We start from the raw sequence: 12,536 nt of genomic DNA, 5'->3' as shown, positions 1-12,536 counted from the left end.
AAAAGTTTCTCTTCGATTTCTTTTTTGTATCTTATTTGGCCTTGGTTGGGCATCCTTTCTTGTTGATGTTGGTCCGTATTCCTTCTTTTCCTTGGTTGAAGAACCAACATAAACATCATCAACAACCTGAAATTTAACCACATATTTCAGACTACACAAGTTTTGTCAAAATATCAAAACATAACAAAACTTCGGATAACAAACCACATACCAAACCTATCTCCATACACCGTTTTACGAACTTGTCTCCAACACTTGTATTCATCCAATGCAATATTCGTGGAAATTTATCAATTGGACCTTCTGGTGGAACAAATAGCTAAAAAAACCATACCTAAGAAAAAAAAATCATCTTAAATTCTACTAAATAACTAAAATCACAAAACAATAAACAAACAATTTACATTTTACATCAACAAGTAATAATTACTTGCAGCATGTAAACACAACCATCCACGTAAATGTTTGTTGTACCTTTGTCTTTCTTCAAGCCTTCTGAAGCTTTGCACAAACTACGTAACAAAAAACGATAAACTAGACTACCCCAACAATAACTACCCAAACCACTTAAGTTGTCAACAATATTAAACATTACGGGAAACACTTTTCCGCTACGTTTTGGAAATAAAATCTCACATATCCCTACCAATAGGTAAAGGCTACAAAAATGAGAACAAGGGATCTTTTTCTTGTGTTTTCGCATTAGAATTTTGTATATCGAATTCACATCATTTGTTCCTTTACCTATGTATTTCACACATTCAATATTTCCCATTTCTTCCTTTAAGTTAATATTTTCACCATCTATATTCAATCCCAACCCTAAATAAAAATCATTTTCATTTATATTCAAAACTTTATTTCCAACTAAAAAACCACTACTCGAGTCGTCCCACTTACCCAATAACTCACTCAATATATTTCTACCTAGTTTAACATTCATATTCACATCTAAAAACCACGCAAATGGAGTCTTCACAATCAATGACCGATGCTCGTCTGTCAAGCGTTCGTTCAAAGTACATATATACTTTGTCGAAAAAGAGTGACGAACGGTAAACTGCATCAACCAAAATAAAATCAGCAAAACTACTAAACCCAATAAGCAAAACAAAATTATACGAACCCCAAACCTTAACCCAAACCAAAAAACCATGGAACGAAATGGAACGAAAAACCACTTACCTTCGTCGTCGGACAATGCTCACCGGACCTTGCCATTGCGCACGATAACATCTACGAAAAACACCACCTTTACGAAAATGGAGGGAGACAACACGACGCATAGACAACAATCACAGAGAAAGCAAAGTGAAGAGCCAGGGAAATGAGACCTTCATTTCCAATGAAACAGACAGGGGTATTTTGGGATTCTCACTTAAAACAAAACTTACGTACTTCCACTTCCACGGTTTTCAAAAAAATTCATTTTAAAACAAACCAATAAACATGCGACACGTGGCGTTGTCAAAAAAGAGTTAAATAATCGTTGTTGGAATATCGCGATCCAAAAACCCTTATGCACTTATGATAACTTCTTGGCCACTCCCCTTACTTGGATTTTCTTCTTCCAACGGTGCTTAGCCTTTCACGGTTTTTCTCACTAGTTGCTTGATTCCCCGGTAAATTCACAAGGTCTCTAGGGTTCCTCTTACACTCACGGTGCTGCTAAGCAGGTGCAGAAACAATGCGTTCTCTCCGTCTCTAACACAATCTCTCTCACAGTTCCTCACTAACAAATGAAGCTAAGGTAGCCACTTCACTCTCTCGGTTACCTCCTGGTGAATTTATTTTTCTTTTTCCACTTAACCTAAAACGTTTCTAAAGGCCCTCTCCTCCAACCCTAAAACGATTTTATATAAATGCATACACTCCCCTTTCCGTTTTGATTCAACAAAATATTTCCTTATCTACTACCAATTCTATCTGAGATACAAAACCCTCAATCTGATATTTTTTTTCCTCTTTCAATGTAGAGATCAGTTTACGTTCTCTCTCTCCCTTCTACCTAATGAAACAAATAAAATAATAATACGTTTTGAAATATATGTATAAGAGATAGGATCCCGCTATTTTAACAACGCGGGTTTGCCAACTTTTTTACAATGCCACGTGGCGGCACATGATTGGTGTGTTCTTAAATAAATTTTAATGTATAATTGTGACATGGCAGGGGCTTCTAGTTCAGAGTTTTTAGCTTCCAAAAATACCCCTTGCCTTGTTTCATCTCTCTCCATTTTGTCATATTCTCAATCGTTCTTTCTCTCTTCAGATTTTGTTCTCTCTCGTTTCGTGTTCGCTCTCTCTTCATTTTCGTTGTCAAGCTTTGTTGAAGGTGTTGTTTTTCATTCTCTCTCCATTTTCGTGTGCAATGGCAATGTTCGGTGACCATGGTCCTTCGAGCAAGGTAAATGGGTTTCTCCATTTTATTGATTGCATTTTCAATTTGTATTTGGGTTTTCGATTTTGTTGATTGCATTTTCGATTGATATGTGGTTTCTTGTTTGAGTTTTGTATGTTATAATTATATTTAGTGATCTTTGATGAGAATATGAATGATTGTATACTATGATATATATTGTTAAATTTCAGGTTGATGATGATGTTGGTACTTCAAGCAAGGAAACTTTTTCTTCTTCTCTGAAGACACCAACTACTAAAGTTGGAGAGGATAAGAAGGAGGACCAACCAACACCAAAGAACATATAAAAATGAAAACGCCGAGAAAGTTTTATGCGTGCTTTAGCGGATCACGAAAGTGTTACAAGAGCAAAGCACTTAGGACTCCGTACACTGGAAATAGAGCGCTTAGAATCCGACATGAGTGATTTTTGTATTGATTTGTTATAGAAAGTCATACAACATTGTACATAGATGAACAAATAAGTGTAATGTACCCAATTTTGTTCAATGTTATAAAAAATGCATCTTTGCTTCCATTAATTATTGTTAATGTTAATTGAATTGTTATTCCCTTCGTTATTGTCATTGTGAAATGAGGTGTTGATTGGAATGTGAATGAAGAAAGTGGCCAATTTGATTGAATAGTCATGTTTGTGATGGAGGAAAGAAACAATGTTTGTGAGATGACCAACTTAGGTGAAGTCCTGAAAATTGTGAAGCCAAAAATAACACTGGTAATCGATTACAACTTCCTCGTAAATGATTACGCAAGTAAAAAGTGGATTTTGTACAGAAACTTGTACTGCACGAGCCAATTGTGGTAAATTGGGTGACCATAGTCAATATTTATAACTTTTTGACATAAATCCAATATTTTTCACTTGATTTTAGTGTTAATGTGTGAGTAGAGGCTGGGAAGTCATGTTTGGGAACTCCATCATGGAGGAAAGAAACAATGTTTGTGAGATGATCAACTTAAGTGAAGTCCTGAAACTTGTGCAGGCAAAAAACACACTAGTAATGAATTACAACTTGCTCGTAAACGATTTTAATCAATTATGCCTTGGTAATCCAGTGCAGGCCATTTTGGCCATTGTAATCAATTACAAAGACCCTGTAAACAATTACACAAAAAAAAATCTGGTTTTGTACAAAAACTTGTGTGGTAGGAGTCAGTTGTGGGCACATAAGTAGCCAAAGCCATTTTACGTAATTTTTTCATTCTTTTTTAATGGATGAGACTTCTTTTTAGTGGTCAAGTTTGAGAAGAGCCTGAAAACTGAGATTTGGGCAACCCATGGTGAGGAAAGACTCAAGTAATTTGAGTGAGATAACATGTTGTCAACTTTGACCTTTGTTGACTATTTTAATCATAATTTTTCCTACATACCTCCAAATAATGTGATTCTTTTTTTATTAGCTAATATACTCAAAAATCTTTCCAAGGACTACTAATTTGTGATTTTTGGATATCTGAGTAGGTGCAGTTAATTTCTTAAAGTTAACATTTTACATATTCCTGCCACCCGTGACCTTTGCTAGTTGTTTTACTCATAACTTTCTTCACCAAACTCCAAATGAGTTGATTCTTGTTTTGTTGGAATCTAGACTCAAATGTCTTTAAAATGACTACTAACCCATAGTATTAAGACCACTGTACTAGATGCAGTTAATTTCCTAAAAATAACGTTTTTCTAAGCTTCCTAAATGAGTTTACTTTCAAGTTATTGTTTCATGTTTGTTATTTTAGATGGGAAAATTACAAATTAGTAGTCATTGGAAATCATTTTGAGTCTATTTTCTAATAAAAAAGGAATCAACTCATTTGAAGTTCGGTGGAGAAAGTTAAAAGCAAAACAACCAGCAAAGGTCATAGGTGATAGAAATATATAAAACATTAACTTTAAGGAATTAACTGTACCTACTAAGATGTCCAAAAATTATAAATTAGTAATCATTGGAAAGATTTTTGAGTCTATTTTCTAATAAAAAAAGAATCACATCATTTGGAGGTTTGTGGGAAAAGTTATAATTAAAATAGTTAGTAAACGTCAAAGCCCGTATATGTATTTGAAAGAATATGGAAATTCTTAGGGAAATGAAGAAATGCTTCATTTTTTTTCTTGGTATTCATCATTTCTCTCTCATCCACATTGCTATCTGACAGTCATAGTAACACCTTATGAGTTTTGCCATCAATGGAATGAGGTTTAAATTTGTGTAGTTTGATATGGCAACATGTTTCATGCTTTCTAACGTTGAATGTAGATTGTAGCAATTAAACAACTTGACCGAAATGGACTACAAGGGAACAGAGAATTCCTTGTTGAAGTTTTGATGTTAAGTCTTCTTCACCACCCTAACCTTGTCAACCTGATTGGTTATTGTGCTGATGGGGATCAAAGGCTTCTAGTTTATGAATTTATGTCATTAGGATCATTGGAAGACCACTTACACGGTATTTTTATTACAAATTTGTATGTCATCTCTTTCAATTTTTCATGTATTGGCTTCAAGTATATATTGTTAATAAATATTTGATACTCAGATATTTCACCTGGGAAGAAACAACTTGAATGGAACACGAGGATGAAAATAGCTGCTGGGGCTGCAAGGGGATTGGAATATTTACATGACAAAGCTAATCCTCCTGTCATATACCGTGATTTAAAATGCTCCAACATTTTGCTTGGTGAAGGGTATCATCCGAAGTTATCTGATTTTGGTCTGGCTAAACTTGGCCCTGTGGGGGAAAACACCCATGTATCAACAAGGGTTATGGGAACCTATGGATATTGTGCACCAGAGTATGCAATGACAGGTCAACTGACTCTGAAATCAGATGTTTATAGCTTTGGTGTTGTTCTTCTGGAAATGATTACTGGAAGGAAAGCAATTGATAATTCAAGATCTGCAGGAGAACAGAATCTTGTTGCATGGGTAAGAAAGTCCTACTGTTAGGCCTGACTCGTAATTTATAAGCAGGAACGCTGTATTATAAATCATCCAATATAACACTGGATTGCTTCATTTGCATACTAATAGCCAATAGGTAGTGTGGTGTGGTTTAAATAAGGGCAGGCAAGTATTTCAATATGAATTGGGCATGGTAAATTTTACTTGCACAAGTGGACTTGTGATAATTTGTGGAAAGTACTTAAAGTGTACCACAATTATCTGTTATCTCTCCGTTTATTGTAAATATTCTGTTATATTGCAAGTAACCAGGTAGAAATGGATTATTTTTTTTATTAGGAAACTATTTGATCTCTTTCCTAAATATAGGACTTGCAAGTTCCTTATTTCATTTTTCATAGGGATTTGCTATTAGGGCAACCTATGGTTTTGCTCCCTTTTATAAGAGGTGTTTTGTATCTTTTCACAAACAGTTCAAAATATTACCTCCCAGGTGAAATCATTTTCAGTCAAATAGTTAATAGTTCTCAGTTATAGATCATTAGCGATGTATATATCATTAGCGATGTACATTGCTTTCAAGAAGAAATGGTAATTCAAAAGTTCTTTCAACTTGATACTTTCTTCCGTTTTCTTTTTGTCTTTTCCTTTATTTTGGTAGGCTTTCTGATTTCATCCTCTTTATTTTGTTCCCTTCTCAACAAAATCTTGTCATAAAATAAAATTCCTACCGTGTTGTTGAAATTGGTGCTCAAAGTTCTGCATATCCCATAAATTTTCTGACTGGCTTTACCGTATTCAATTGTGATTTTGGAATTTGATGCCTTGTGTTTTCTCCTTATTTAAGTAATTTGATTAAATTGCAGGCCAGACCCTTGTTCAAAGATCGAAGAAAATTCTCACAAATGGCTGATCCGATGCTCCAAGGTCAATATCCTTCAAGAGGGCTATACCAGGCCCTTGCTGTTGCAGCTATGTGTGTTCAGGAGCAGGCCAATATGCGTCCAGTTATAGCTGATGTTGTCACTGCTTTGAGTTACCTTGCGTCACAAAAATATGATCCCAATACAAAGACTGTACAAAGCTCTCGCCTTGCTCCTGGAACTCCTCCTAGAACCAAGAGGGGATAGTGATATGGAGCTCAATGTTTTTTAATGGTAGTCTGGTGCAAATTTCAAACATCTTACCGTATACTGAAATATATATAGATTTGTAGATGTTAATACTGGTTGTCTTATGGTGGTGTTTTTCGTTCAGAGCATAGTTGCTAAAATTGTTGTAAAATTTTGTTGTACTTCTGGTGCACATAAGTGCTCCTATTTTCCATTTGGAGCCAAGATGGAATATCCACTTCCTTTTCCCTTAGTTTCGATTTTTAAAGCAAATTACTGGATTCATGATTCATGTTCCTTCTTTCTTGGCATAGTTGTAAATTTTTCTTTATCCTGGTCGTTTGTACAGTAACGAAAGCTCTGTAAAATTTGGCTTTTTAAACTAAGGAAGTATAACATAATATCATGTGTTATCTCCTACTTTTTTTTTGTCTTGTTTAGATGTTTATATTGTCCAGTACAGATTTTAAATGTAACATTTTATACGGTTTTAAGCGGTGCAATCGCTCTTGAATTCACTTCCATAGCACAATACTTGACCAGAGTTTCTTTGCAATTACACGTGCACGCTTATGATGATTAAATGTCACGATATAATCCTAATAAAACCACGAGATGCTGAATTGGGAAACGAAGGGCGTGGGGACCTAAAATAAACCTATTTGGCGTGGAACCCTGCTCAGTTACTGTTTTATATTTTGACAAACTGATTTTTCTTTAACCCCTTGTTCACTTTAATCAATTTGAGAAAAAGTAATTGAATGAATCTAAGAAGATTTGACAGTAAATTTTTTTGTTATTTATTTCAGTGAATTTGGAGGTAAGTGAAAATAAATTTGAAAGTAAAGTTTATAAAAATTAATGTAAAATTTGATTGATGTGATATTAAAAAAATTTATTTTCAAAATACACTTTTACTTATCTCCAAATCCACTCAAATAAACAACAAAAAATTTTACTTTCAAATTCTCTCAAATTCATTCAATCACTCTTTTCCAAATTCATTCAAGTGAACAAAGCTTAAGAGATGTTGACTAGAATTTTCTTAGTACATAATTTTGTAACTAAACCGAAACATTGATGCATGACAACCCTATCTCTTAGATATGTAAATCACGTTCATAAAATTATAAAGAGGCAAAAGTGTTACATTGTAACAAGTACATACAAATCGATTAATAAAATGAGACATTTAAAAAAAAAATTGCAAGAATCATAGACCTCTTAAAATTTTTACGTGATACTATTAAAAGATAAGTTCAAATGTAATTTAAAAAACAAACATGGAAAGTTTGCTTTACCTACCGAGTAAATAACTATGAGGTCTAAATCTAGTTTATTAAAAGATGGTTATTTTATGACTCATTTAAGAAAAGGGGTCGCACTTCACATTATAGTCAGTAATTACTATATCAATTGTTACTATTTATCAATTTGATGGATAGTTATCCATATGAATGTGTTTTGTTAAAATCTTAATCATTGCCTTTGCAATCAGATATTATCAAAACAATTTATCCTCTAAAGAGTAGTTCTTCGCTCGAGAAAAATTAAACTAAGAGTTATTGAGAGGACAAGTCCTCTAATGTTTTATATTTTTGTCTGAACTGTTCATGCATGTGGACGACGGAGGAAGTGCATATTTGCAGGCGTTGAACTATGCTAATGGCACGGTTGTTCCGCCTAAATTTATATAAAAAACAGATCAAGACACTACGTTTTTGAAAGACTGGGTAGTGTCAGTGAAAGAAAGAATGTGCTTTCTACATCTAATTGGCCTATCAACATATAAAACATTCCTCACAGTGGATTCCTCCCCTAACTTTATGAGACAAGTAACAGAAAATTGGGCAGTTATAATCAGAAACAATTAATAACTCCTAAGTCGACAGGAAAGCAACGGGTGCTGTTCTTGTGGCACTGCTATGTGAATTCTATCTATCAGTTTCTTGGGTATCGGATTCTTTTTTCGGAGAGCCATTACTATGCAAACTTTCGCCAGCTTCCTCGGTCTCAGCATTCGGTTTGCCCTGTTTCATAGGATGTGTAAGAGAAAATCTTTACAAAAAATAAGCTCCTATCAGCCGAAACAGACCAGTAAACACAACCATGTGGACTACTAGTATTATACGATTTGGGAACACCTTCAAAGATTAATACCCCGAACTAAAAGTACACAACCTTTTTCCTTGAAACATGTGAGATGTGAGTTCAAATAACTATGAACACCAACGTGACTTGCAGTAAAATTGAATTTCAATAATAAATTGTTAGTTCGACTGGCATGCCAACCAACGAATAGCGAACTCATAAATTTGTATATAACCAAATAACGGGTCTCCTGCAAGAATACAGGTAATTGGGAGACAGAGAGTTCAGAAAATATTTTACCTTGTTTTTGTCACGCCAGCCAAGTCCAAACCTTAGCAAACTAATTTTCCGGGAGGGGTTTTCAGACCTTGGGCTTTGTACACGACCAGCCCTACAAAAATAGCTCCAATAAAGTTGAGCTAATACAATTTGGTCTTCAAAAATTAATGGATTTAGTATATATCATATATCATATATGCATCAAGCTCTTTGTATTGGAATTCCTTCCCCACAAATCCATGGCAACTGGGTTACGTCCACAGGACTCAAATGACAGAACAGACATTATTTACGATGAAGTGAACAAACATTAGAAGCCAGCCACAACTTCTGTAAAACTTAAGGTAAAAGCTTACAACTTATATTAGAAAATCATATTTGAAATTTTGAAGGTTTCCCTCCAGTTCAGCATCAGATAAATGCAAACACTGATATTTACCCGGCGACTCCAAGCCTTTTCATTAAAGCCCCATATACATCATTGCTATTCAGTTTCGTCAAGGAAACCTTAAAGCCATCTAGGGCCATTTTAAAAAAAAATTCTGCATGTCATAGTTTATTAAGTATATCACAGAATAAGTTTTTATTAACTTTGTTACGGGCTAGTTCTTAAAATTTTCCTGCATTTCATAGTTTACCCCGTACAGCATGAAAAATAATCAACTTTCTTTTGCAATACTATATGGGGACTTCTCAAATAGGCAATTTTCATCTGTTTTAAACCAGGAGAGTTATCTAAAGTTTCTTTACTTTGCTATCTGGTATTTAACAAGGAAAAAAATATAAAATAAACCCGGGCTAGTTTTCTCAAACAGGTTTATGAAATTATGAATGCTTAATTAGAGGTTCACAAATGAAATTACGGTGGTCTCGAGATATTGAGTTCAAAGACCTTGTGCAAAGGGAAATTATAACTTATAAAAGGCAACAACTGAAATAATTTTTTACCTTGGAGAAGAAAGTGCTTTGGATTGGCCAGATTCATATTGAAGGGTAGCCTCCAACATACTTTCTGCCATAACAACTCGCTTTTGCATCTCAGCAATTGATTGCATGGCCTTGTCGTACTTTTCCTGCATATTTATTATACTGGAAATAGATGTAATCATGTCGTGTAAGATCCTTAATAGCAGTATGGTTACTTTTTTCTCTCTGGGAAATATATCAGCACGTCGTATTAGAAAGCTCTTCAATTCCATGGACGTACTGAGGGTATAAAGATTAAACACTTGGATAAAATGTGTTTTTGGTTCCTTTGATGATATGTGAACTTGGTCCCTTGTCCATAAAGTAGGGACAAACTTCACCAATTATAAAAAAAGATAACTACGACCAAAATTTGTGTTTCAAAATGTGGGAACTAAGGAATTTAACTGAAAATTGAGGGATTCTAAATTACATTATACCTTCAAAACAAAGATGAAGAAAATAGTATCTCTCAATCATAATTAACTATATCCATTTAGCCAAAAAAAGAAAACCATCTGCTGCAGCACATTGTGAGCTAAATACAACCACTTAGCAAAGAATAATTTTATTCCAAGAACATTACCAAGAGAAAATAAATAAATAAATATATTAACGAAATATTTGGAGTGTATCAGTTATTTTACTTTTAAATTACTCATGCATTTCTATTTTTATCAGGCATGTGAGACATACAGAAAAGTACTCAAACCTCTACTGAGAGCACTAGTGAAAAAATATTAAAACCATAATGCATCTCAATGAAATTCAGATTTAGATGAGGATACCTTATCAGATGATTCATAAACAGGTTTTTATTTAAATTTTACTATCACAGATGATGATATTCTAATTATGATTTTTGATTGCAAATTTTACTACTCCACTGAAAATAGCGAATGACCTGCATCACAACAATCATAAGAAGGGGGAAAGGATACCTGAAGCTCATGAACTTCTAATTTCTGAGCTGCAAGTCCTTGCTCTGCTCTTCTGCGAGCATCTTCAGTAATTTTTTGGTCCTGCTCTAGCCGCACTAGAACCTGTAGCACGGAGAAGATTTCAAAGTTTTCTCCATGACATATAAAGACATTCTTCTTAATCTCTATTTATTTATTCATTTTTGCATATAAGCTTACAGAAATAGACACTGGAGAAAACAGTTGCACACTAGAACCTGCAGCATGGCAACTTCTTGTTCTTTCTTATCAGCAAGGGCTTGTTGTAACTCGGCTAACTCCTGCTCCAGTTGCTCTATCTGTATGATTGAAACATTTTTGTAAGCCTCATAATCCAAAACACCAGAAGAAAAATATTTTGCAGAGAAAAGAAATTGTAAACACCATTGGACATGGAAACTGAGCAAGTTTTCCTAGTATTTGTTGGGTAAACTTTAAATGAACCCATTGCCACAAAGTATTTTGTCTTTAGTTCCCATTTGTAAAAGAAGTTAGGTATTGTGTTAGCACTATCATTACCCACATAGTAGTGGAGAGTAGTGGAGAAGTAGTGGAGACTAGTGGAGATGTTAGTAGAGATGTTAGGTTATAAATATGGAGATGTAGTCTTGTATGAATTGTGACACACTTGTAGTGTGTGCACCGTGGGAGAATGGGCAGTGAGAAGGAAGAAAAGAGAGTCTCCATGTTTGTGTATTGTGTGCAAGAGAAAGTGTGTGAGCATGTGTACCGTGAAAGAGACAGAGAAGTGTATGTGTTTGTTTGAGTTGTGAGTGTGAGAGATTAAAGTGTTGTGTTTGTATTTGTGTGTTCCGGATAGTTTGTCCAGAAAATTTAGTATATACATGAAGAGTATATTTTCCCAGATACCAGACAGATAATATTTATGTATACCTCCCAGTTCGATTTCTACAGTATTTATGCCTTTTTCATGGGGTTAGGTAAAAAGTACTCTATGCTAATTCCATGATTCGATACTTATGTCAGAGTTATTTATATTATTTATATGAAAACATGCCCCAAGCTTCAATTTATTTATATTGTTAGAATCCCTTGATTTACGCTGTAGATAATATTTCCTTGTACAACTTTAATTACATAAGCAGGAGATTTAATTAGATTATAATGTTAGGAGGATTAATAGACTGGTAGTATATTTTATATTTATTATATAGGATCATTGATCCTGAATTATAGGATTAGATTGTGTCTATCATAAATTAGGATTTTACTTTATTAATTTTTTGTATTCATCTCTGATCTAGGGTTAAACTAAACTGAAGAAAAAAAGATACAGAGTAAGAGTTTACAAATGTTCTGGTTAGAAGGTACTGTGAAGCTATGATGACTTCAAGCCAGAAAATTCAACTAGGGTTGTATACTGAGCCTAATCTTATATTTATCACTAAGAAAAGATATAAAATGCTAAGCATATGATAAACGATATAGACTTTAAAGATATGGGTATCTCTGTTTTTTCATATAATATCTCCTAATTTATAGGAAACTTTATTAAACTTAATTTCATCTAGTCTAATTAGAACCACCTATAAGAGATCTAAGTCCGCATATCCAGTCCAAAGTTTCCTCATGTTCTAATTGAAGTCTTATATCTTCAATCTCTTGGGATGATAGGTTTGGAATTGTTTATAGGAGGAGGGATAAGAGGTATATCTGAATATGACAGTTATAATCTCCTGTAAATGTTGTGTTTTTATTCTTGTAAACTGTTTTTTCCATGTAAACTGCCTATTTTTAAATAGTCAGTGTAGGAAGAGAAAAAAAAGGTTTTTGTTTTCCTAGGAAGTAA

At 34.0% G+C, this 12,536-nt stretch overlaps 2 protein-coding genes across 6 annotated transcripts in view; one reads left to right on the top strand and one right to left on the bottom strand.

Annotated features, from left to right (window-relative positions):
• The first annotated feature begins 4,641 nt into the window (after positions 1-4,641).
• On the top strand, positions 4,642-6,721 carry LOC108320229 (probable serine/threonine-protein kinase PBL7). The gene is made up of 3 exons (XM_017551599.2): positions 4,642-4,861; positions 4,952-5,343; positions 6,186-6,721. Exons 1-3 carry the CDS (start codon positions 4,741-4,743, stop codon positions 6,447-6,449), a joined length of 777 nt encoding a protein of 258 aa, XP_017407088.1. The 5' UTR covers positions 4,642-4,740; the 3' UTR covers positions 6,450-6,721.
• A 1,370-nt stretch (positions 6,722-8,091) lies between these two features.
• Positions 8,092-12,536, bottom strand: part of LOC108320239 (uncharacterized) — a 48,011-nt gene continuing 43,566 nt past the window's right edge. For 3 of the 5 annotated variants that reach the window (XM_017551613.2, XM_017551614.2, XM_052874677.1), the window contains 5 exons: positions 10,945-11,025; positions 10,709-10,810; positions 9,750-9,874; positions 8,823-8,913; positions 8,092-8,461 (listed from right to left, as the gene is read on the bottom strand). In XM_017551613.2, coding sequence (XP_017407102.1) covers positions 8,366-8,461; positions 8,823-8,913; positions 9,750-9,874; positions 10,709-10,810; positions 10,945-11,025 — 495 coding nt within the window. In that variant the 3' untranslated portion in view covers positions 8,092-8,365. Of the gene's footprint in view, positions 8,462-8,822; positions 8,914-9,749; positions 9,891-10,708; positions 10,811-10,906; positions 11,026-12,536 lie in introns of those variants that run through there. The other 2 variants (XR_008247733.1, XR_008247734.1) reach the window with 2 other exon arrangements.

Source organism: Vigna angularis, chromosome 3 (assembly GCF_016808095.1).
Source record: "Vigna angularis cultivar LongXiaoDou No.4 chromosome 3, ASM1680809v1, whole genome shotgun sequence".
NCBI classification, from domain to species: domain Eukaryota; kingdom Viridiplantae; phylum Streptophyta; class Magnoliopsida; order Fabales; family Fabaceae; genus Vigna; species Vigna angularis.
This window is presented reverse-complemented; position numbering and strand designations above follow the sequence as displayed.